General features: G+C 36.4%; 1 protein-coding gene across 17 annotated transcripts in view; it reads right to left on the reverse strand.

The window, feature by feature from the left end:
* The window catches only part of IMMP2L (inner mitochondrial membrane peptidase subunit 2), an 870,942-nt gene that overhangs the window by 785,355 nt on the left and 60,656 nt on the right, over positions 1 to 24,931 (reverse strand). For all 17 annotated transcript variants that reach the window (XM_028844870.2, XM_015134720.3, XM_077994813.1 and 14 more), the window contains one exon: positions 18,532 to 18,635. In XM_028844870.2, coding sequence (XP_028700703.1) covers positions 18,532 to 18,635 — 104 coding nt within the window. The remainder of the gene's footprint in view (positions 1 to 18,531; positions 18,636 to 24,931) is intronic.

Consider the following 24,931-nt stretch of genomic DNA (forward strand, 5'->3'; position numbering starts at 1 on the left):
TACAGAGATGGTAAGGTTAATTACCCTTTTAAATATGATCAGTTTATTACCTTGCTATAGTTTTGAGAAAGGGGCAAAACATTCTGAGTATGTGCAGAAATATTCCAGTTGACAATATATTCATTACTGTTTATGACCTCCAGTATTCTTTCAAATTCAGCAATTAAGTATTGAAACAAACACTCCTGAAGTAGAAGCAAAAATCACTTTCTCAGACTATTTAGGACTTCTTAAAGGTCTCCAAGAGGTAGTACACTCCAATTAATATTTATCCTCTTCCTCAGAGCATCGATGCTTACACTGCCTAAGGGAAGCCTGTTGTCAGCTAAGGCAAATGAGGTTAATAATAACAGGATTTGGCTAAGAAAAAAAATAAGCTGCACTTTAGAGAAGTAACATCTCATCTCATCTCAATTAAATATGCTAGGAGAATAAAGAGGTCAGGAAACAACCAACTGTAAAAATATTAGTAAATAGGTAACAATTAAAGTCATTCTTTCTCATCCCAGCTAGATATACTAATGGCCAAAGTTACTTTTTACTTACATTAGTATTACCTCAGGGGATCTATTGTTTTCCTATAAAAGTCAGCTGAGCTGTACAGCTTAACCAAGATAAACCTCTATATTAGTTTCCAAGTATAGAAAGCATGTGTGTAAATAAAACATACATCATTCATTGTTACCTGGATGTTATTAACTCTTGCTCCCAGTAACTAAAATATCCATATGGGGATTTACTTACAAAAAAAAAAAGAAACATGCTTATTAACCTAATTATGGGTATCACATAAATACATCATATTGGCCCATTTATTATGAGTATAGCGGTGCTCTAGGGGCCATACTATCCATATTTGATGGCTAGTTTCTCCCAGTAGCCATCAAGAAGCCTAAAATCTCATCATTTGAAATATTTTTAAGTCTTGACTTTTAAAGGAGAGAGAACTATAAAAGAGAATGTCTAGAGTTAAAGATAGAACAGCAGTCTAGGACTCATATGCAATGTAAGAAGAAAATGGAATCAGCAGAAGTTCTAAGCAGGAAAGTGATATTATCCAAATTATGTTGGAAATAAATCTGCTAGCAATGTGGAAAATGTACTAGAGAAAACATATCACAGTCAATGAAGGAGAGATCTATGTGGCACCTGGACTTTGCAAATGGAGAAAAGAAAAATATTCAACAGATATTTTTCAGGTAGACCCAAAAAATATTCAATAGATATTTTTCAGGTAGATCCAGTCTAACTGGATACAGATGATCAGAAAATCCTAGAAGTTAAAGATAGAAGTGAAGTCTCTAACTTTGACTTGTAACTAAATATGATGCCAAGAATCAAAATAGTAACCAGAAGAAGAAAACAAGTTTGGTATGGGCTAGGTTGGGTTTGAGAAGTCTGAGGAATATCATCATACACATATATCCAATAGAGAGCTAAAATTACAGGTATGATGCTTCAAAAAGAAATCAGGTAGGCAAGAAGTCAAGAGCAGTGGACAAAGGGAAAACAAAGAGGGCCAAAAAAGGAACCACAAAGCAGACAAAGCTAAAACAGAACCAAGAAAAAAGGATGTAATATACAACAAAGGGCAAGAAAGTTTCAAGGAGGAAGTATTCACAGTGTGCATTTCTGCTAAGAGATGAAGAAACATTTGTATCGTGGCCATCAGATTTAGCAATTAGAAGATTTGAGAATTTTTCCAAAGAGTTTTTGTAGAATATTAGAGATAGAAGTCTGATTTTACTAAACTAAGGGAGTAAGTGACTTAAGGAATTGAAGAGGATTCACAGATGTTTCTTCCCAGAAATATCTCTTTCCAGATGTTTGGAAATAAACATCACTATTCTTTCCAGATGCTTGGAAATAAGAGCAAAATGTACTGATTTACCTGTAAATCTTGACAGATTCTAGGGAATGTAAGTCTCTGTCATTATTGTATAGAGTAGAGAAGAGAAAACAAAAGGTAATTAAAGCTGACTCTAAAGTCTCTAAATTTGATTCATGGGTATAGATAAAAAGATGCTATAACTTTAGCAGCAAAAAAGGTCCAACACAGTAGCCAAAAGCCATATGTGGTTACTGAACACTTGAATGCAACTAATCCAAATTGAGACGTGCCAAATGAAACCAACACCAGATTTTTAAGACCTTATTTCAAAAAAGGTATAATATCTCATTAATATTTTAATATTAATTACATGTGGAAATAACATTTTAGATATATTGGGTTAGAAATTATTAAAATTAAAATTGCACTTGTTTCTTTTTTCACTTGTTTCAAAGCGTTACTAGACAATTTAAAATTACATATATGGCTCATATTATATTTCTTTGAACGTCCCTGAACATACAAAATGTTATCCTTTAGAATAGATACTAAATTAGAAGAACAGGACTCAGAAAAGTTCCATCAGAGCCAGCCTATATATATCACATTAGTGTGAAAGTTAATGAAGAGGTCACCCAAGACAACTTCATGACTTTATAGTTTAAGAAAATAAGGTCCTAACTAATTTAGTGGCTTACTCGGGTCACCTAGTTACTAGAAACAGAACCTAGACTAGAACCTAGTCCCTGGGTATATTTCCTCTATTATTCCACCACTTGAAATGTCAGTGAAAATTTAACAGTTATATACAATCTTATTCTACACCACATTCAATAAAATGACTTGTTTAAAAAAAAAAAAAAAAACTTAAAATCACAATCTCCCTAAGAATATCCTTTGTTCACCAGTCAACTTGTAATTTAACAAATATTGTAAGGTATGTCAACTCATGATTCAGTTTTGTTTTGTTTTACTGTGGGCATATATATATATATGTGTATATATGTGTGTGTGTATATATATGTGTGTGTGTGTATATATATATATATATACACACTCTGAATTTACTTCAATCAATTCCATATGAATTTTAAAGAGAATATCCTCCTCTCAAGTACACATCTCTTTAAAAAAAGTTCTAAGAAAACACATCTGGAAAAGTTCAGAGAAATTACTCTCAACCATTATATTATTATCTGCCATTTGATAGTGGTAACTTATTAAGGCCTCATGTTGCTCAATAATGTAATATTCACACAAAATTAAGACTTATATTCAAAATATAGCTATAGTATATGATAATATACTGTATTTCAAATTCTGGCAAGATTTAAAATCCTGCTTTGCCCAGTGAAATCTTCAGACACTCAACCATTATGTTGTAGGTAAACCACAGTTCCAGAATCACCAATAATTATAACCAACCAAAATATTTAGCTGTAATTTCTTCAATATTCCAACAATTATAAATGTATTTACACTTTTCATTAAGAAAAGACACAATTATTTAAAAAATTAGTTTTTTCATGCTTTCCACGTGAAACTGAAAAATAAACATCACTTGAAACTTTAAAACTTAATTTTTATGAGACATCTTAATAAGCTAATAACTGTTGTAGTCATGGTAGTTATTTCCTTTGTAGAAATATTGTTCCAAAAATAGTGCTATGCTGAATGCGGTGGCTCATGCCTGTAATCCCAGCACTCTGGGAGGCTGAGGTGGGTGGATCACTTGAGGCCAGGATTTCGAGATCAGCCTGGCCAAAATGGCGAAACCAAGTCTCTTCTACTAAAAAGAAAAAAAAACAAAAATAAAAAAAAAACAATGCAAATAGTGCTGATAAAAATTAATAAAGATTATTTGATTAAGTAACATACTTATTTTATTTTGTACATATACCCTTTATTTACTGTAACAAATAAAACTATTATTGTCATTCCAAAATGACATTATTAAAAGTAATAAAAACAAAGAATATCAGTTCCACTTCTTGAATATTTGCTGTTATTTCAATGTTATCACATAAATAAAAAGGATGGTGAAAATCTAGCTAATAAGAGTTAGCTATGCACAGGGTGACTATGCTTTCCATAGAGGAGTTTTCCGTGGCGATCTGCAAGTCTTCTTTTCTTTGCCTGGCTGTTTGTGGCCCCTCTTCACATAACCAGAGTTAGTGTATTCATCTATTCCAAAGTTATTCCATCTGGACTCCTATGTGGCAGCCTTCCCCAAAATACAAAATACAAAAAAATACAAAAGTACAGAGCCACATGTCATTAAAACCTGAGCTTTACCACATCCTTAAAAGTTTTCAAGTTTTCCTTGGTTGTATATGTCCCCTTTCAGCTTACTATATAGCAGATGTTAAGTGTCCCACTGTTGACTATTCTTAGCAAGGCATAATCCAGCATGGAGCTACAGAGTATCACTGCTCCTTCAATACTGGCAGACTGAATCACATTGCTGGTGTTTCTGTCAACCTACTTCATGTTAAGAATAACTGACAGTTGATAGTCATTACATTGCTTAAGCATCTGTGGTAGATTCAATATCAATATTCTAGAGAATATTCGCAATAAGCAGCATTTAATAGCATTTGTTCAGCCACTGTGGAAAGAAGTTTGGAGGTTTCTTAAAGAACTTAAGACAAAACTACCGTTTGACCCAGCAATCCCATTACTGGGCATATATCCAAAGGAAAATAAATCATTCTACCAAAAAGATGCACGCACTCATACGTTCATCACAGCACTATGCACAATGGCCAAGACATGGAATCAACCTAGGTGCCCATCAACAGTGGACTGAATAAAGAAAATGTGGTACAAATACACCATGGAGTACTACGCAGCCATAAGAAAGAATGAAACCATGTCCTTTGCCACAACATAAACGCAGATGGAGGCCGTTATCCTAAGAATAAATCAACGCAGGAACAGAAAACCAAATACCGCAAGTACTCACTTATAAGTGGGAGCTAAACATTGGTCACTGATGGACATAAAGATGGCAATAATAGACACTGGGGACTACTAGAGGGGAGAGGGAAAAGGGGGAAAAGGGCTGATAAACTAACTATTGGCTATTATATTCATTACCTGGATGATGGGATCAATCATACCCCAAACCTCAGCATCACACAATATACCCAAGTAACAAACTGCACATGTGCCCCCAGAATCTAAAATAAAAGTTGAAATGACTTTTCTTTAAGTCCACAATATGATCAAGTGTGCTAAGAATCATACCTCCTTGAAAATAACTAAAAACATCACTTCTCCCATTTCTAAAGCAAAAATGAATATTCAAAGATAACTGCAGGAGGTTAAGTTCATTAGCCAATATTCCCCTAGCACCTAAGGCAGTTTTCTTTTTTTTTTTTTCCAGTATGATCTTATTACTGCCTAATTATCCATATTGCTTTTCTTCCTTTCTGTTAAACTGAAATTCACCCAAGTAGTTTAACCTTTCATTTAGAATCAGGAAACACACTCCCCTCCCCTCACTGATAATTGGCCTCTTTCTTTATTAACTGATTTCCCCCCTTGATTTATTACAAATCTTTTCCGCCAAATTTGGATCCATTCTGTTAATACATTCTTTATCTTCTTTAAACTCAATTAGCACAGTGTCATTGTTACCAAAGCTTTCCTATTATTTCTTCAAGTTCTTATTGCTCTTTAAAGATCCTCTAGTAGAATAATGAATTTTTAATAAACCTGGAATATTTTAATGATTCTTACTTAATTCTATGGTAAAATTTATGTGAGACATAGTATTCTTCACACTGAAATGTTTTCTACTATACTGTCATAATACTATATGGTAACTTTCTAGCAACCCAAATACACAAATCCTTGCAATGTAACTTATGACTTCTAAAAGTACAGAAAGCCATATTATAATTATCATATCCATAGCCAAATCAAACCAAGTCAGCTTCTTCAACAGCAGTTCCAACATCCATACAATTTTTAACAAAGTGAAATCTATACTTGTGCCATCAGTAAATATTAATGTAACCTCTGAGTATGAGTAAATCTGTCACTAGATAATGCAAAGGAATAACCTTTCATGGGTCCTTGAGGTTTCTCATTAATGGAAATAAACAATTTTTTTAAAAGGCATTCCTGCTCTCTTCTTGGAAAGAAATACTTTCCTGAGCTCCAAGGCACTGATAAAATTTGGTGGATGTCATTTTAAGCCCTTTCCCTTTCTTATCAGCTACAGACACATTTCCCAGCCTTGCCACCTCTACTCACCAAAACTGTGCCTCTTTTTTCTAAAAGGAATAGAAAAATTAAAGGTATCCACTGACCTTGGATCAAATAAGGTTATGTTTAAGTTTAGTTGAGAGATTTCTTCCACTTTTCCAAGACCTTAACTATGAAGCAGAATACAGACTATGGTATCTTTATTTAGCAAGAACCAGTGGACACTGTGTTTACCGGTGGGAAATACATCTTAAGTTGACAAGAGAGATGGAGATAACCAGAACAAAATTAGCCATTAGAATATTAAAAATTCTACTCCCAGAATAAATTACAAGAAATGAAGAAACAAAGATTTTTACCACTATCTTATTTTGAGTAATTTTAAATAAATAGGAAAGGATTTTGATCTCATCCTTCTGTTAAAACATCTACTTGCCAACGTTTATATTTGCAAATTTCAATAATTGCAACTACAGATATAATCTTGATAAGTATATATTCATTTGATGTCTTTCACCAATAAAGACCTGGTGTTCCAAGTCTCCTATCTGTTCCAGAACTTCTACTTAATGTGTCAATATAGCTCTTCTTCTTTAAAAAATTTCAAGTCAGTTTTGACTCCAACTTTAAAACTATGCAACATAGTTTTCTGATATCCTGAGGGATTAATTCTTATGTTGAGCTTCCTAACAATTCCATTTGATCCCTAAAGCTATTTTCATGCATTTTTTAAATGAAAGAGACCTTAAAGATCAACTAGTCTGTACCTCTCATTCTGCAGATGATGTAATTGATCCAAGAACAGTTAAAATAACCTGTCCAGGTTCACTCAGCCAGTTAAAAATGATGCAACTCAAAGCAGAAACAAGATCTCCCAAAGCCTAGTCCCATAGTCTTGCACTGAAGAATAGGCAAATAGAGGCTTTCAGATTTGTTTCACAGAAAAGAAAATAATACTTTTTAAATTAGTCAGTTCTGTAAATAAAATTGGTGTTTTCAAACACTTAATAATCTTTTGTAAAAGTACATTTCCTTGTACATAGTAAAGGTGGTTTTAAAACTGTATTTTTTATTGCTTAACATGATTTTCTATTGCCACTGTAACAAAATACAGCAAATTTGGGGGTTTAAAATAACATCTGTTTATTATCTAACAGCTCTCTAAGACAGAAGTCTAGTAAGTTTGGCTAGGTCCTCATATTAAGATCTTTCAAGGCCAAAATCAAGGTGTCAGCGGGTCTACGCCCTTATCTAGAAATCCCAGGATAATCTATTTCCAGGCTCATTAAGCTGTTGGCAAAATTCTGTGTAGTTCTGAGACTGAAGTACTTGTTTCCTTGCTGATCTTTGAGTGAAGGTCATTCTTAGCTTCTAGAGGCAGCCTGCTTTCCTCTGCCCATGGTCCCTGAATCTTCAAAGGCTGTAACAATGTGTTGCATCCTTCTTGTCCTTTGGATCTCTGACTTCGTATGCTGCATCTCCCTAACTACTACTTCTGCCTCTGTTTTTAAGGGCTCATGTGATTACACTGGGCCTACATGGATAATCCAGGATAACCTTTATTTTAAGGTAAACTGATTAGTCGCCTTATTTACATCTGTCCCTTTAGCAATGTAAAGTAACTTATTTATGGATATATCATCTTATTATATTCACTATCCAGGGAATTAGAGCATGGAATCTGCTTTGAAACCCAAGTTCTAATTATTACATTTGCCTCATATTTTACTGATGTATCCTTAAGGAAATATGACTGATTTTCTACAGATCATATTGTTCAAATTCTAACAAAATAAAGAACTTTTCATTCCTAATATTTATATATCCATTTCCAGGAACGGCTCTGATTGGCCCTGCTTAGGTCCAGTGCCCACCCCTCTACCAACCACCAGGGCTGGCTTCATGGCAATGTGACCAGTGCAGTCACACATAATCCTGGGCTCAGAAGGGACACCACAATTGGGGCTTAATGCTCTGAACCTACCAACTAGAAATTCTTAACCCTTTGAATTTGTTTTGTACAGGAAGTCCAAAAGAACAATTGAGCATGTGCTAGGGGCTTGTTTATCTGAAAAAGAATGCATTTCTCTTTTATTTTTTAAGAATATTTCCAACAGGTACAACATTCTAGATTGACTTTTTTTCATTTACGACTTTAAAGATGTCATTCAGTTATCTCCTGTCTTCCATCAGTTGAAAAGTAGGCTATATTTTTGCTTCTTTGAAGCTAATACGTCTTTTTTCCTTTTAAGACTTTTATCGGCCAGACTCAGTGGCTCACACCTGTAATCTCAGTACTTTGGGAGGCCAAAGCAGGCAGGTCACCTGAGGACAGGAGTTCAAGACCAGCCTGACCAACATGGAGAAACCCCATCTCTACTAAAAATACAAAATTAGCCAAGTGTGGTGGCGTGTGCCTGTAATCCCAGCTACTCGGGAGACTGGGGCAGGAGAATCATTTGAACCCAGGAGGTGGAGGTTGCAGTGAGCCAAGATCGCACCATTGCACTCCAGCCTGGGCAACAAGAGCAAAATTCTGTCTCAAAAAAAAAAAAAAACACTTTTATATTCTTTGGTTTTCAGTGGTTTGACTGCTGCGTACCCTAAATATCTATCATTGTATTTGTTCCACTAGTGCTTTTTAATTCTGTGGATTGATGTCTTTCATTGATTTTGGAAAACTCTTGGCCTGAATCTATTAAGATAATGGTTCTTCCTCAATTCCTACTCTTCTATTCTCCTGGGACTCCAATTAGATGGTGGTCAGCCTTTTTCACTATTACACTATTTACACTATTGATTGTATATGCCATTCTTTTATTCCCTCCATACCCCATTCTATATATTTTCTAATTGACCCATCATCCAGTTCACTAATTCTTTCCTCAGCTGTGTCTAATTTTCTATTAAACTAATCTACTGAGTTCTTCATTTCAGTCACCGTTTTTATTTCTAGAATTTCTTTAAATTACTTTTATGGATTCTTATTCTGTGCTGAAATTATCCATCTTTTCATCAGTTTTTTAAAAAATACTGATTATAATTTTTTTCTGTTTTTGGAGAGAGAGTCTTACTCTGTCACCCAGGATGGAGTGCAGTGGTGAGATCATAGCTCACTGCAGCCATGATCTCCAAGGCTCAAGTTATCCTCCCTCCCATCTCAGCCTCTGTTGTAGCTAGCTGATTCTACAGGCATGCAACACCAAGCCCAGCTTTTGTTTCTTTGTTTTTGTTTAAGTAGAGACCAGAGAAGTCTTGCTATGTCACCCAGGCTGGTCTTGAACTCCTGGGCTGGAGTGATCCTCCCACCTCGGCCTACCAAAGTGCTAGGATTACAGACATGAGTCACCACACCTACCCAATTATAGTTATTTAATAGTCCATGTCTAATCATTCCAATATCTGGATTACTGTGAGACTGTTTCTATCCTTTCTTGTTTTATGTTGTTTTTCTTGGTCCTGGCTTCTAATATGCATGGTATAATTTTTTATTAAATGTCAAGTGCTGTGCATAAAAAAAATTACAGAAACCCTGCATGATGTCTCTTGCTTCCAGGAATGACCGTTAAAGTAAAGGCAGACCACCTTAAAATCAAGATTGGGTTTATCAAAGAATACATTTTGATTTTTGTAAGTAGTGGCCTATTTATAGTTCTTCCTAACTCCTAGGATATAGCCCCACAGGAATCCCAATGAAAAGCTTAGAGTGTTTTACCAGGGTCCTTCTTCCTCCTTCCTGAATTTTAGCTTGCAGGCACTGTGAAACTGACAAAATTTCTGCTCACCCTCTCACCATCTTAGCTATTGCTGCTCGGCTTCTCAGCTTGGCTTGTGTTGCTTGCAAATTGACAGAATCCAAGGTGAAAAATGACACAAATACAGGGCTCACTTCAGTATGTTTCCTTTCATTCTTAGATCTTTAACCCTTGGTAGTACTCCAACGCCTTTAGATATACATTTTTTTTTTTTTTTTTTTTTGAGACGGAGTCTTGCTCTGTCGCCCAGGCTGGAGTGCAGTGGCGCCAAGTCCACTCACTGCAAGCTCCGCCTCCCGGGTTCATGCCGTTCTCCTGCCTCAGCCTCCCGAGTCTGGGACTACAGACGCCCACCACCGCGCCCGGCTAATTTTTGTATTTTTAGTAGAGACAGTGTTTCACCATGTTAGTCAGGATGGTCTCCATCTCCTGACCTCGTGATCCGCCTGTCTCGGCCTCCCAAAGTGCTGGGATTACAGGCTTGAGCCACCGCGCCCGGCCATACACATTTTTTTAATCCAGTTTTTTTCATTATTGACAGTGTAGGCCTTAGTTTGAAATAAACTAGTCCATTTACAGCCAGAAATAGAAATCAGCCACTGACTGATCTGTGGCCTATCCTTACGTATGCCTCTATATCTTACTGATTCCAAAAGTATTTAAGATAGGTTGACACACCTATGTGATGGTTGATTTGCCTTGTGTTCTATTTCCTGCTTGAAACCTAAACTGTTTACTACTCTAAAATATTAATTAATTCTGTTGTAATTATTATGTAAACATAGTCAAAATGCTTCTCCTCAATAGCTAAATCTGACTCCTTACATATAATATTTAACGTGTATTTGGGAGGTCCTTTGTAAATGCTGCCTTGTACTTACTCATCTTTTTAAATATAAGAAACAGCATTCTCAGAGACTAGATTATTTCAGAGTAAAAATAAAAACATTTATAAACATAAGCACCAGTATTTAATAGAATGTTGCCTGTATAATTTTGTTCTTTGAAAACTTATAGTTACTTCTCAAAGGATATAAAATTTATAAAACAGGATGAGCAGAAGCTATATATATCTCCTATGGTTACATTAACACAAAATCTCAGTAATTCAAAATTGAAATTTATGAAACACTTCTAAGCTGTAGTTTGTCTCTGAACTAAGAAAATGTCTTATTACATAATTAAGTGTATAAGCATTGTGAAGACAGTTTATCCTACTTAAGAAAACAAATTGCTATTAAGGACTGTCCTAGGATACCAACTGGTTTTTTTTTGGTTTTTGGTTTTGGTTTTTTTTTTTTTTTTGAGACAGTCTCACTTTGTCGCCCAGGCTGGAGTGCAGTGGCGTAAGCTCGGTTCACTGCAAGTTCCGTGTCCCGGGTTCACGCCATTCTCCTGCCTCAGCCTCCCGATTAGCTGGGACTACAGATGCCCGCCACCATGCCCAGCTAACTTTTTGTATTGTTAGTATGAGAAGGGTTTTCACCATAGCCAGGATAGTCTCGATCTCCTGGCCTCGTGATTCACCCGCCTCGGCCTCCCAAAGTGCTGAGATTACGGGCATGAGCCACTGTGCCCAGCCAAGGATACCAACTTTTTGTATGGCTATGAACAGTATTTAAAATTCAGTTTAATCTATATCTAATAATAATAATAATACTTTTACTATCTCATTTTCTTTATTTAAAAAATGTCACTTGTACATATACTTAGTAATGACTGCAAATTACTATGGATAATTGAAAGTGCCAAAAATAAACTGCAATACAGGATTTCCCTCCCCAGCATTTTACTGTCAATTTAAAAAAAAAAAAAAAAAACTAGAAACCTAGGTACTTCATCCTCCCTAAAGAATCTTTCTGTAAAAGTCATGGTCTTTCTATATTTGGTTCCTAAATGTACTATATTAACTACAAACTCAGAAAAATGTTTGGCCATAGATTTTAAAAATTGGGAATGAGTACAGATAGAACAGATAAGTATACACAATTATATTTTCCCAGCTCAACTGATAACTGGCTTTTAATACAATTATGGGTCATTATTCAGTATTATTATTACTGTGGGCAAAACATGAAATTCCATTTTTAGCAGATTCCAATTAATTTCCTTGGTGGGTCAAGGGACCTTTCAAGATTTACAAGCACTCAAGACACAAAGCACCTTTCGTTTTGTTTTCAAGGGCTCTATTCTATTTCATCTATTTCCCTGGCTCAAATCTTTATGACTCTTTGCTCATACTTATCGATAGAGAAGCAGCCACCACACTACACTGGCCATCTGTCAGAAACTGGCAATTAGTTTAGCATGACAAAAACCAGCTGTTGAAACTGTATGCACACTATATGTTCACAATACAGTATTATTGTTATCGATGAGGAGACTACAATGTATTTCAGGAACCACTGTATCAGAAATTTGACTACAGAAATGGAAGTAAAATAAGAGATGTAGACATACCAGGGCCAGCATGACTTCTTTGGTGAGAATCAATGTTACTCAACCATAGCATCATACCACATCACATGGAGACATTATAGGATGATGGTTAAGTCACAGCTTTGATGTGAGGCACTTCAAGTCTTTGCTCTGCCATTTATTAATATTTACCATGTCCTTAAGCAGGTTATTTAGCCTCTCTATGCTTTAGTGTTCTCATCTATAAAACCAGGGATAACAACAATACCTACTTTATTGGTTTTTCTTAATTAGAATCAAATAAAAGTGAAGTCAGAACTCCTAACCCAATGGCTACAAAAAAAAATAAGCAGTCAGTAAATACTTTAAAAATATTATGGTTGTTTTTTTTTCTCTCCATAGATTATGTGTCTTTTTCTCTCTGTCTTTGGACCTGATCACTCCAGCACTCTCACCAACACCAGGTGTTTACCTATCTTTAGAAGTCTACCGTTGCTTTATAGCAACTACCTTAGTGTTGTCCATCTCAGACTTTGAGATTTCATCTTAGTTCACTTCAGACACACTCCAGGGATGCAGCAGTGTATAATGGGAAAAGATTTAAACACAGTATTATCAAATAGAAATAAAATGTATGTCACATGTGTAATTTTACATTTTCTACTAGGCACATTTAAAAAGGAAGAATCAGCCAGATGCCCTGATTTTGCCTGTAGTCCCAGCCACTCAGGAGGCTGAGACAGGAGGATCACTTAGGCCCAGGAGTTCATGCCCAGCATGGGCAGCATAGCAAGACCCAATCTCTTATAAAATAAAACTAGAAGAAAAAGACGAAAAAGAAACAGGTAGAATTTTAGTAATATATTTATTTGCAAGAATATATCCAAATTATTATGATTTTAACAAGCAGCAATCACCATATTTCAAGTGTTCAATAACTGCAGGTGCTTGCTCTATCAGACAGTATAGGCTTACAGTCAAATGAATGTGGATTCAAATTCTGGCCCTGCTTTTTACTTGCTATGCACTTGCTCTAAATCTGTTTCATTATGTTAAAAATTACTATCTCCAGCTATTGTGAGAATTAAATACAAACAGCATACTCGGCCGGGTGTGGTGGCTCAAGCCTGTAATCCCAGCACTTTGGGAGGCCGAGACGGGCGGATCACGAGGTCAGGAGATCGAGACCATCCTGGCTAACATGGTGAAACCCCGTCTCTACTCAAAAGAATACAAAAAACTAGCTGGGCGAGGTGGCGGGCGCCTGTAGTCCCAGCTACTCGGGAGGCTGAGGCAGGAGAATGGCATGAACCCGGGAGGCGGAGCTTGCAGTGAGCCCAGATCGCGCCACTGCACTCCAGCCTGGGCGACAGAGCGAGACTCCGTCTCAAAAAAAAACAAAAACAAAAACAAAACAGCATACTCAAAGCACTTAGCACAATGCTTACTTACAGGCATGCTCATTCAAAGAATTCCCTTACACCAACCTTCTACTATAGAACTGAACACTGGTTCAATACAGTGAAATCTGTGATCCAGATTAAGAGGAAAGGAAGAGAAAGGAAGCCCTTCATCCTTCCTTTCTAGCTCTCTATAAACTGTGGCCTTTTCTCCCACCCACACAGCTCTGTTCTTTGCTTCCTAGCAGCTATAAATTTGACTCAGTAGACTTATTTCTAGAACCCCTGAACCCTTGTAGTCATGACCCACGTATGTGGTTCCAAGAAACTAAAAAAGACCCATGCCTGAAAGAGAAATCCTACCATCTCCTTTTCCTCTGCCCCTGTGATATCCACCTCCCCAGCTGGCCCTACTGCGTACTCAAGACAGTTTCTCCCTCATTCAGGGGTTCCCACTGCTGCAGCTTCCTCAGCCTCAGCAACTGCCATCAACATTAGTGCTTCTCCATTTAAAGAGAGTCTGGCATCAAACATTAAAGAGGCTGAGCAGCATTCTGCAAAATAACTGAACAGTACCCTTCAAAAGTGTCAATGTCATAAAAGACAAAGATCAAGGAACTGTCATATACTGAAGGTGACTAGAGAGACATAAAAAATAAAAAATGAAAATATGGGATCTTGAGTAGGATCTTCATCCAAAAAAAGGACATTAGTGGGAAAACAGGTGAAATTTGAATAAGGTCTATAGATTAGACCTAATAATATTCTGCTGATGTACTGGTTTCAGTAATTGAACCATGGTTCTATATAATGTTAACATTAGGGGATTTATGGGAACTCTCTATACTATTTTTGCAACTTTTCTTCAAAACAAATAAAAGTAAAATAAAGTTAAAACAATTATAAATGTGATTATTTAGGACTTTATTATGAAAGAACCTCTGTCCCAATGGACTTGTTAAGTGATATATTATTGTGAAAGAGTGCAACTTATGTGAGCCAGGAAGGCCATCACACAGGTTAATGAAAAGTCAATTCCAAGGTATAGAAAATCCTCCTTAATCACCACTGAGTTTGTAAATCACTAAGAGAGTATGATGCCACCTACATATACTGAGGACTTGATGACAGCAAATCATATTTTGTGCAATCAGTAATGTTATTAAGTAAATATAGCTACTGAATAACATACTTAAACAATAACTCCACTGTGACCAACTTTTTACAAGAAAGAAGGAGACAGTGAAAAATAAGAAAGATATGCAAAAAAATAATATGCACCGACCTCCCTCTGCCAGACATCCCACACTATAGGAAACAACACTGGTCAACCCACTCTGAACAAAACCCCTTCCAATAGAAAGGACAGTCTGCTTTGCTATAGTGTGTGTTTCTGCAACATGAATTAACATAGACAACTGGTAAATGGAGAAAAGATTTCAGTGTAATGCAGAAGTTACATTGGTTCATATGTAATTTTTTTCCCAGATCATTAATGTTTTGCTTCATTAGTAAAGGCAACTGAAGGCTACGTATACTAATGGCAGCAAACCAGGAAGCAATCAGTATTATACATTCAACCTTTCTCTTAGAAGTGCTGTTGCAAAGTTAACCCTGATCTTTGTTTATAAATAAATAAATAAAACAAAGTAACACAAAACAATGAGGAGAGCATACAACTCTGGTATCAGAACATTTTGTACAAAGCTTACAAGCTTTTCTCTGTTTATGACTTCTGATGATAATGTCTTTCTGCCCTTGTATCCATAGACAGCCTCAACCCTTCCTTATACCACCTACCACTAGGCTGTCGCCACCTTTTATGTTTTAAGTAAAATACTACTTTTACTGCCGTTTAATTATTAGAAACTTTATGTCTTACAAACTGTGTTAGTATTTTTATTGAGATTGTTATTGTTTTCATCAGTGCTCTGGTTATAAAGTTGAATAAGCCCTACTGATTTAAGAATTTGCAAACTGCAAATTTTCCAGAAAAGCATAAATATTATAGTAGAAATATTGTATTCCCACACATTCTGAATACACTGTCTCAAGATTTTTTTAATATAAAAAGGTTATACTTTTTTAATATAAGAAGGTTTTCAAAGATTACTTATCAATGAAGTATACTGTTAATATCAATTTCTAAACAAAATTACAAAGTATATTTTATAATTAGCTTTAAATTGAACATTTTAATGCACATTTCTGTATTCATCACACATTTCTTAAATAGGATGCTCCAATGTAATAACAAAAATTATCATCTATGTTAAAACCAAACTGATGCATTGTGTAAGAAAAGCAAATATTCAATATTTGACATAAATTAAATGTATATTATGAACTGTGATCATATCAACATCAATCTTCTAAAATGAAGCAGTTTCTAACTTGTATGAAAATACACAGATATAGGCTAGAAAGCATTTTTGCTCATAAGACTAAAAAGATACTTTTTTTTAGACAGGGTCTCACTGTCACCCAGGCTGGAGTGCAGTGGCACAATCACAGAGTACTGCAGCCTCGACCTCCCAGGCTCAATCAATCTTCCTACCTCAGCCTCCCAGGTAGCTAGAACTATAGGCCCACATCACTAAACCCAGCCAATGTTTGTATTTTTTGTAGAAACAGGGTTTCACCATGTTGCCCGACCTGGTCTCAAACTCCTGGGCTCAAGGGATCCACATACCTTGGCATCCCAAAGTGCCAGGATTACAGGCCTGAGCCACCTGACCCTGACCTAAAAAAAGACTTTAAATAATGCTAAAGAAGAATTTAGCATCAGATTTTTTGTTTCTTTCTCAAAGTAACAATATTGCTTCATGATCATCTGTTGTTAAATATGTAATACTAGTAACTAAGCATTCTTTTATGTAAATGGCTCCTCCTAAAAACAAGCACGTGAAAGTTTGTGTTATTTGTACATGACAAAGATATAGCACATAACTGAGTCACTAAAAACACAGTCTGGGCCGGGGGCGGTGGCTCACACCTGTAATCCGAGCACTTTGGGAGGCCGAGGTGGGCGGATCACGAGGTCAGGAGATCGAGACCATCCTGGCTAACACGGATGGTCTCGTGAAACCACCATCACCATCACAGTCGGGTGAAACCCGTTTCTACTAAAAATACAAAAAATTAGCTAGGCATGGTGGTGGGTGCCTGTAGTCCCAGCTACTCGGGAGGCTGAGGCAGGAGAATGGTCCGAACCCAGGAGGCGGGGCTTGCAATGAGACGAGGTCACACCACTGCACTCCAGCCTGGGCAACAGAGCGAGACTCTGTCTCCAGAAAAAAAATACAGTTCAACTGGAATAGCTATAATTTATATATCAATCCCAATTTGAATAGAATATTTTTGAAGTTAATGTATATAATAAATATCAATCACTATGAATATTTACATAAAAGAGTAATGTGCTCTTTTTAATATACTCCATGATATGGCAGGGTACTTTTATGAACCCATGCAACCTTGAATATCAAGGAGCCTTGTTTTATTTTTCAATTATCTATTCAAGTCCACTTGGTTAGAGATAGTGAGCATGTTTCTCACAGGGAAAAAAAATACTGCACAATTGTCTGTGTATAGTGTGACCTCTTTCACTTGGGTGGGTATCCTTTCCATCACCAACTAAGTGAGGATGTAACCTTGTCAAACCAAAGGCAAAAGAATAATGAGCATATGACAGGCTAACCCAGCATGGAAAAGGTTGTTCAGGAGGTTGCAAAAATAGTACTCTGAATGACAAAATAAAAGTACACTTCAAAGAGCAGGTTAATATTTTTAAAAGCACTCAAAACCTGAGAAGCATTTAATCCCCCTCCTTGGATGTCTGCCATACAAAACTCCACTTGAATTTATTTCATTAGTCACTAACCAGAGTTGGTTAATATATCTTCAAATGAATACTGGTAGAATAGTCTTGAAAGAAACACATTTATAGAATATCTGTTTCCACAAAGCACTAGCCGAAGTTAAGTACAAATAAGCAGACAATGTCGTGCTTTTACCAAACAATTTTAAGTTACCATCTAACAAGAAAAAAATCCTTCCAATTCAAGAATCGGAAATACAAATGGGAAAGGTATTTACCCAGTAGCAGGTTTTTACTGTAGCCAAATCAAATGGCAGTAACACTGCTACATTAATTGTTTCCCCTAACTGGCATAACAGGGAATCATACTATAACATTTTTATAAGTATTTGAAACCAGAAGAAATTAGACAAGTTTGGCTGCAGTCTTCCTAGTGTAAATTTACTTTTAAAGCAAACAAACAAAAATCTCCAAACCATTTAAGCATGTCCTAGGACTACGTATTATATCATTTTATCAGTTATGCACACTTTGACATTCCTTTTCTACATTAAGACCGGAATGAAATTTTTGATCCTGACCAGTCACAATATTGTAACAGTGAAACAGTGCCACCTTTTGGCCCCAAACAGAAGCATCCAGTACTAGTCTTTAAAATTTCCTTTTTCAGTTAAACTCCTGATGTACATAAATGTCAATGATTCTCATGTCATAATTATCACCTTCTAGGGATACTTTTTATCTATACAAACCAAGAAAACATTGGGGTAACAAAAAAGTTGCTTACCAAAATGCAAAATTTCAAAATATTCCAAAGTAATACTAAATGCATGTATTTTTAATAATTTCTAATCAACATTAAATACATTTTACCCAATCCAAATATGTTAGTCAGTTAACATATTTTAAACACAAAAAATTCTTTTTAGAGCACTGTTACACTGCAAAATTGATTTTTTAAAAACACATTATATTTAACATGTATTCAATTTAATAATTGGCAGTATGATATTAACAATGGATTACCATTTCAATCAGCATTAAGTATAAATAATTTTATATACAAATATAGTATGCTTCTGAGTTACTTACACCAATGATACAATGTCACCACGGTGTACTTCAAAATTCCTCACTTTCCAGTGGTTCAAAAGCACCACATCTGATGACTGGCTCCCCCCAGGATTCAAAGAAGGCTAGAAAATAAGGAGAAAGAGACACATCTATCATTTGTATTTTTCAATCTTCATGGTTCTTGCACTTCATAGCTCGAGTGGAGTGAAATAAAACATTTCTAATACAGTACCTTTCTATAAATTGCTGTTCTAAAGTAACTGCAAATGATGAGTTTTCAAAAAGGCTCATTGGGATTCTTCACAGATGAACCAGAAAAAAATAAATTGCCAATACTTATTTGAAAGGAACATGTGCTAGACACTAAAATCTTTAGTAAACTCCAGTAAAGAGGTATGAAAAGCCTTAAGAATAATATAAAAACATGACGAAGAAGTGAGTCAAACCTCCCAACAAAATATCCAGATAGAATATAATTCCACAGTAGTACACATCATTGTTCCATCTCGGGAAAAGAAGAAATAATCCCAAATCACAGTCATATCCACAAATCTTCACAGTCATATGAAGAACTGAAGAGGGCAAAAGAAAGATGTGATAGAATTATCATTATTAAATGTATGGATTTCCCAATTTGACCTCTCTTTTCTCAAAAGGGCACATGTCACGGGTCCTGGTCCCAATTTGAGCCTAATAACGGGCTTTCATCCTAGGATTCAGAGAAGTCTAACTGTGCCTGAGGATTAATGGATCAAGAACTGAGAAACATTTTGTGTAAGAATTTTTCTGAAGGTCAGGAACCATACAGGAACAAAAATTTGATTGGGGAACTATGAAACCAGCATACCTGTCATTTGGACAGGGGTACAGACAAATCCAATGAACAACAAGCTTGAGGCAAGAACAGGGGGACAAAATAATTAGAAGAGCTAAGACAGCCTTTGCACTGTTTTTTAATTCTTTTTCATTTTTTATTTCAATAGGTTTTGTAAGAAAAGGGAGTGTTCGGTTACATGAATTAAGTTCTTCAGTAGTGATTTCTGAGATTCTGGTGCACCTATCACCCGAGCATTGTACACTGTACCCAATGTGTAGGCTTTTATCTCTTACCACCACCCACATTTTCCCCCGAGTCCCCAAAGTCCAATGTATCATTCTTATGCCTTTGTGCCCTCATAGTTTAGCTCCCACATATCAGTGAGAACATACAATGTTTGGTTTTCCATTCATGACTTACTTCACTTAGAATAATAGTCTCCAGTTCCATTCAGATTGCTGTGAATAACATTATTTCGTTCCTTTTTATGGCTGAGTAATATATATATGTGTGTGTGTATACATATATATATATATACACACACCACATTTTCTTTATCCACTCGTTGATTGATGGGCATTTGGGCTGGTTCCATATTTTTGCAACTGTAAATTATGCTGCTATAAACATGTGTGTGCAAGCACACATCTTTTTCATATAATGAGTTATTTTCCTCGGGGTAGATACCTAGTATTGCTAAGGATTGCTAGATCAAATGGTAGATCTACTTTAGTTATTTAAGGAACCTCCACACTGTTTTCCATCGTGGTTGTACTAGTTTACACTGCCACCAACATTGTAAAAGTGTTTCCTTTTCACCACATCCACACCAACATCTTTTTTTTTTTTAATTTTTTGATTATGGCCATTCTTGCAGGAGTGAAGTAGTACTGCATTGTGCTTTTGATTTGTATTTCCCTGATAATTAAAGATGATGAGGATTTTTTCATATGCTTTTTGGCCATTTGTATATCTTTTCTTGAGAACTGTCTATTCATGTCCTCAGCCCACATTTTTTTTGTTTGTTTTTTTGTTTGTTTGTTTGTTTTTTGAGATGGAGTCTCACTGGAGCGACCTCAGCTCACTGCAAGGTCCGTCTCCTGGGTTCATGCCATTCTCCTGCCTCAGCCTGAGTAGCTGGGACTACAGGCGCCCGCCACCACGCCCAGCTAATTTTTTGTATTTTAGTAAAGATGGGATTTCACCATCTTAGCCAGGATGGTCTCCATCTCCTGACCTCATGATCTGCCCACCTTGGCCTCTCAAAGTGCTGGAATTACAGGTGTGAGCCACTGCGCCCAGCTTCAGCCCACTTTTTGATGCAGTTGGTTGTTTCTTGCTGATTTCAGTTCTGACTCTCCAAGAATGCTACCATGGGAAGTGGCCATTTCTGTGGTGATAGGAAAGGTGCCAAGCAACAACTGAGGCTCTCCGCCTTCACTGAGGAGCCAATGACAGCAGCCAGTGGAGACACAACAACAGCAACCGGGGCAGAAGCAAGGAAAACAGTGAACACAGGGCAACAGCCAGTCCCTGGAGCAGTAATGGCATGCCTTTTGTTAAAGATTCCTGGAATTATTTGTAGATTTTCTACAAAGCAAGAGTTGACAAATATGTCAAAATTCTGCCTGGAGGCTATTATCCTGACACTATTTTTGATCCAGGGTTTTGCAGCTGAAAAACGCTGGTTATCCTTGAACATCTCAAACACTGCCAGAGCTTTCACCAACTCCTTTAGTGATAATACCTAAATCTCTAACTTAGTTTTAAATTCCCTGCTAGTCATTTCACTTGACTACCTGATAAAAAATTCAACAGGATTAAAATGGAATTTGTTATCACTTCCTAATAATAAAAAGGTTTTTTTTGTTTTTTTGTTTGTTTTGAGACAGTCTCTTCTGCCTCAGACTCCTGAGTAGCTGGGACTATAGGTGTGCACCACTACGCCCAGCTAATTTTCGTATTTTTAGTAGAGACAGGGTTTCACCATATTGGCCAGGCTGGTCTCGAACTCCTGACCTCATGATCCGCCCACCTCAGCCTCCCAAAATGCTGGGATTACACATGTGAGCCACTGCATTTGCCTCTTCTTTTTTTTTTTTTTTTTTTAAAGAGGGTCTCGCTCTGCCACTCAGGCTGGGGTGCACTGGCATGATCATAGTTCACTGTAGCCTTGAATGCCTGGGCTCAGTCTCCCAGGTCCCAGGTAGCTAGGACTACAGGTCTACAAATGCATACCACCACATCCAGCTAAGTTGGTTTCTTTTTTTTCCCTTTTTTTTTTTTAGAGATGGGAGGATCTTGCTATGTTGACCAGGCTGGTCTTGAACTCCTGACCTCAAGCAATCCTCCTGTCTTATCATCCAAAGCGCTGAGATTACAGGTACGAGCCACCATGCCCAGTCCTTTCTTATTTTCTTACATTCAGTTTACCCTTTCCCAGTCAACCAGCTTAAAAATCTTAGTTGTCTTCTTACTTCTCATCCAACCAGTCAGCAAGCTAAAGAGATCTTTTTTTAATCATAATGTCTTCTACTTTTGGCACATGTTTTCTTTCCTCTCTAGCATCATCATATTTCAAGCACCAATCATTATGCAATTCATGCTATATCTACACTAATCAGTCTGTCACCTCCAACTTAGAAATGATTCCATTTCTTTCTAGTTATATGATCTTCAGCAAGTTACTTAACTTCATTATGCCATACATTACTAGGAAAATGGTGATGATTATTATTTAATTAATAATTAAATAATAATAGCCAATACCTACCAAGTACTTACCATGTGTCCTAGTCTAATAACAATAGCCAGATACATTAAGTGCTTACCATGTGCAAGACACTGTTTAAGGGCTTTACAAATATAGTTGACCCTTGAACAACACAGGTTTGAACTGCATGGTTCCACTAATACACAGATTTTTTTCAATAAAAGTTACACTGAGTGTGCCTGCCTCTCCTGCTTCCCTTTCCACCTCTTCCACATCTGCCACCCCTGAGACATAAGACCAACTCCTCTTCTTTCTCCTCCTCCTCAGCCTACTCAATATGAAGACAGTGAGGATGAAGTCCTTTATGATGATCCTCTTCCACTTAAGAAATAGAAATCTTTTTCTCTTTCTTATGATGTTCTTAATAACATTTTATTTTCTCTATCTTACTTTATTGTAAAAATATAGTATATAATACATATAGCATATAAAAATATGTGTTAATCTCAACTGTTTATGTTAACAGGAAAGCTTCTGGTCAAAAGTAGACTATTAGTAGTTAAGCTGTGGGGTGTGGGGTAGTCAAAAGTTACATACAAATGTTTGACTGCATGGGAGTTGGGTCCCTCACCCCGTCATTGTTCAAGAGTGGACTACACTACCTTACTTGGTAAGATCATTCATTTAAAGTGCTTATGGTAGTTCTTGGCCCATAGGTGACCTCTCAATAACTTCTATTATTGATATTACTACATCACAATTTTAATTTTAGGCAGGTCTGTACTCTCTACCCCCAGGATCCTCCTCTGTCTCTATCCCTAGTGAGGAACAGAGTCGATATGGTAGCGTAAGTCCAAAGGGCTTTACTGAGCCATGGTGCTAGGGAACGGAGCTTTTGTCATCACAACAGTAGGTTAGATTATTAAAAGTTGAGCTTCCACAAGGGTACACTCTCTATTTCATTCATATTTCTCATTCAAATTCTCTATCTCCCTCTTCCTCTCTGTCTTTGACCTCAGTATCCACAGGTCCTCTTCCCTCATTTCTTTGTATTCTTCTTCCTATATAACTGACACAGTAAAGGTGACCTGGAGGGAAACTATCTGGACTCTGGACCATAAAGAGAAAATCTCCCTATTGTACTTTCACTGCATTTGGTTTTTCTTTTCTTTTTTTTTTTTCTTGCCATAATAGTGAAGGAACAAAAGGTGATTTAATTATTTCCGACTGTTCTTCTTGGTCTCTTTTACTGGTGGGTTTTTTTTTTTTTTTTTTTTTGAAGTTTGTGACTGTAACTCGTAAGATCAAAAATCCCAAGTTCACCATCACATCCTATGATTATTTCTATCAAATATTTAAATGTGCATTATAATCGTTCCCTTATCTCTCTTTCTAAGAGTCTATAAGCTCTTATTTTTTTAAGTTTTTAGACTTATTTTTTATGCCTATATTTTTGAGATCGGGCACTTTGCAGGTAATTAACACATTTTAGTGGAAAGAATTTTAAAAATCAATTGGTGGAATTTCCAAAGATTTTCCAAATTAACAAGGTCAAAACAAAGATCCTATTCCAGCCTACTCCAGCCCCGAAATACACTTCCCCTCCTTATTTAACAGTAGTACCATTTACCCTATCCCCTATACTGGAAGACTCGTAAGTCAGGTCCAGTTTCTAACCCACTCTTTGAATGCCTCATTATCAGACTTCCCCTCTGTCAAGAATGTTTTTTCTCCACTTGGAAACTTCTAGTCATTTGTCAAAGTCCTTATCTGATGGGGACTCCTCTGTAAAGCCTTTAAAAAATATAAAAATATAAAACATGCTGCAGTTCCCTTAAGGAAATTGGAAAATTACATCTTGGTGTTCCAACACTGGAGATAGAAAAGTCTCCATTGACCCAAATTTTAACTTCATCTTTCCCTTACAGAATCACTCAAATGCCCAACTTTTCTAATTGTAATTGTTAGAACCAAAAGGTAAAGCATTATAAACAAAAGATTTATGCAAGGGAAGAAAACAGAAGGAAGCATGTCTAACCTCCAACAGTGAAATACTAGAATCAACAGTCAACACCTGAATGACATTGGTTGATTTTACAAAGGAAGCAACAGAGTTTTCTTTTACCTTTTCTTTCCTCCACAGGTTTAAATTAGCTACTCCCTCATGTGCGTTCCCATAGCAATGCAGGTACTTAATAGGTATCTGCCTACAGGTAGGACTCTTTTCACTCAGGTCTAAGTTTCTCAACTGCTGAAACCATGTCTTAGCCATTTTTGTACACCTAATCCCAGAACAGTGGTTGGAAAATAATATTTCTATAAAGTCCAAAAGATTAAAGGTTTTTAAAAGCTATTTAAATCAGACAGTTTCTAGAATATACATTATCTAAATAATGTATACATCTCTTTCAATGAAAACATATTCTAGATAAGTAAGTATAGTAAGAAATTTTTTGTGTCTCACCAAGTTAGGCAATTTAAGAGTTAGAAATAGTTGAATAGGGCTTTATTATTCATAGTGAAATAATGGTAATCACAACACAGTAAACTATATTATTTATTTATGAATCTAACACTTATGAATATCAACAAAACATCATAAAGAAAAACCTTCTTGAATTGGGAGGCTGTTCCTATAGCACTATAAGAACCACAGTTTTCTGTAATTCACTAAAAACAAAAGCTTTATTAAAAAGAAAAAAACAACGTCCGGGCACAGTGGCTCACTCCTGTAATCCCAGCACTTTGGGGGCCAAGGCAGGCAGATCACGAGGTCAGGAGATCGAGACCATCCTGGCTAACACAATGAAACCCCATCTCTGCTAAAAAATACAAAAAATTAGCCAGGTGTGGTGGTGGGCGCCTGTAGTCCCAACTACTGTAGTCCC

The sequence above is a fragment of the Macaca mulatta genome, chromosome 3, assembly GCF_049350105.2.
Source record: "Macaca mulatta isolate MMU2019108-1 chromosome 3, T2T-MMU8v2.0, whole genome shotgun sequence".
Lineage (NCBI taxonomy): Eukaryota > Metazoa > Chordata > Mammalia > Primates > Cercopithecidae > Macaca > Macaca mulatta.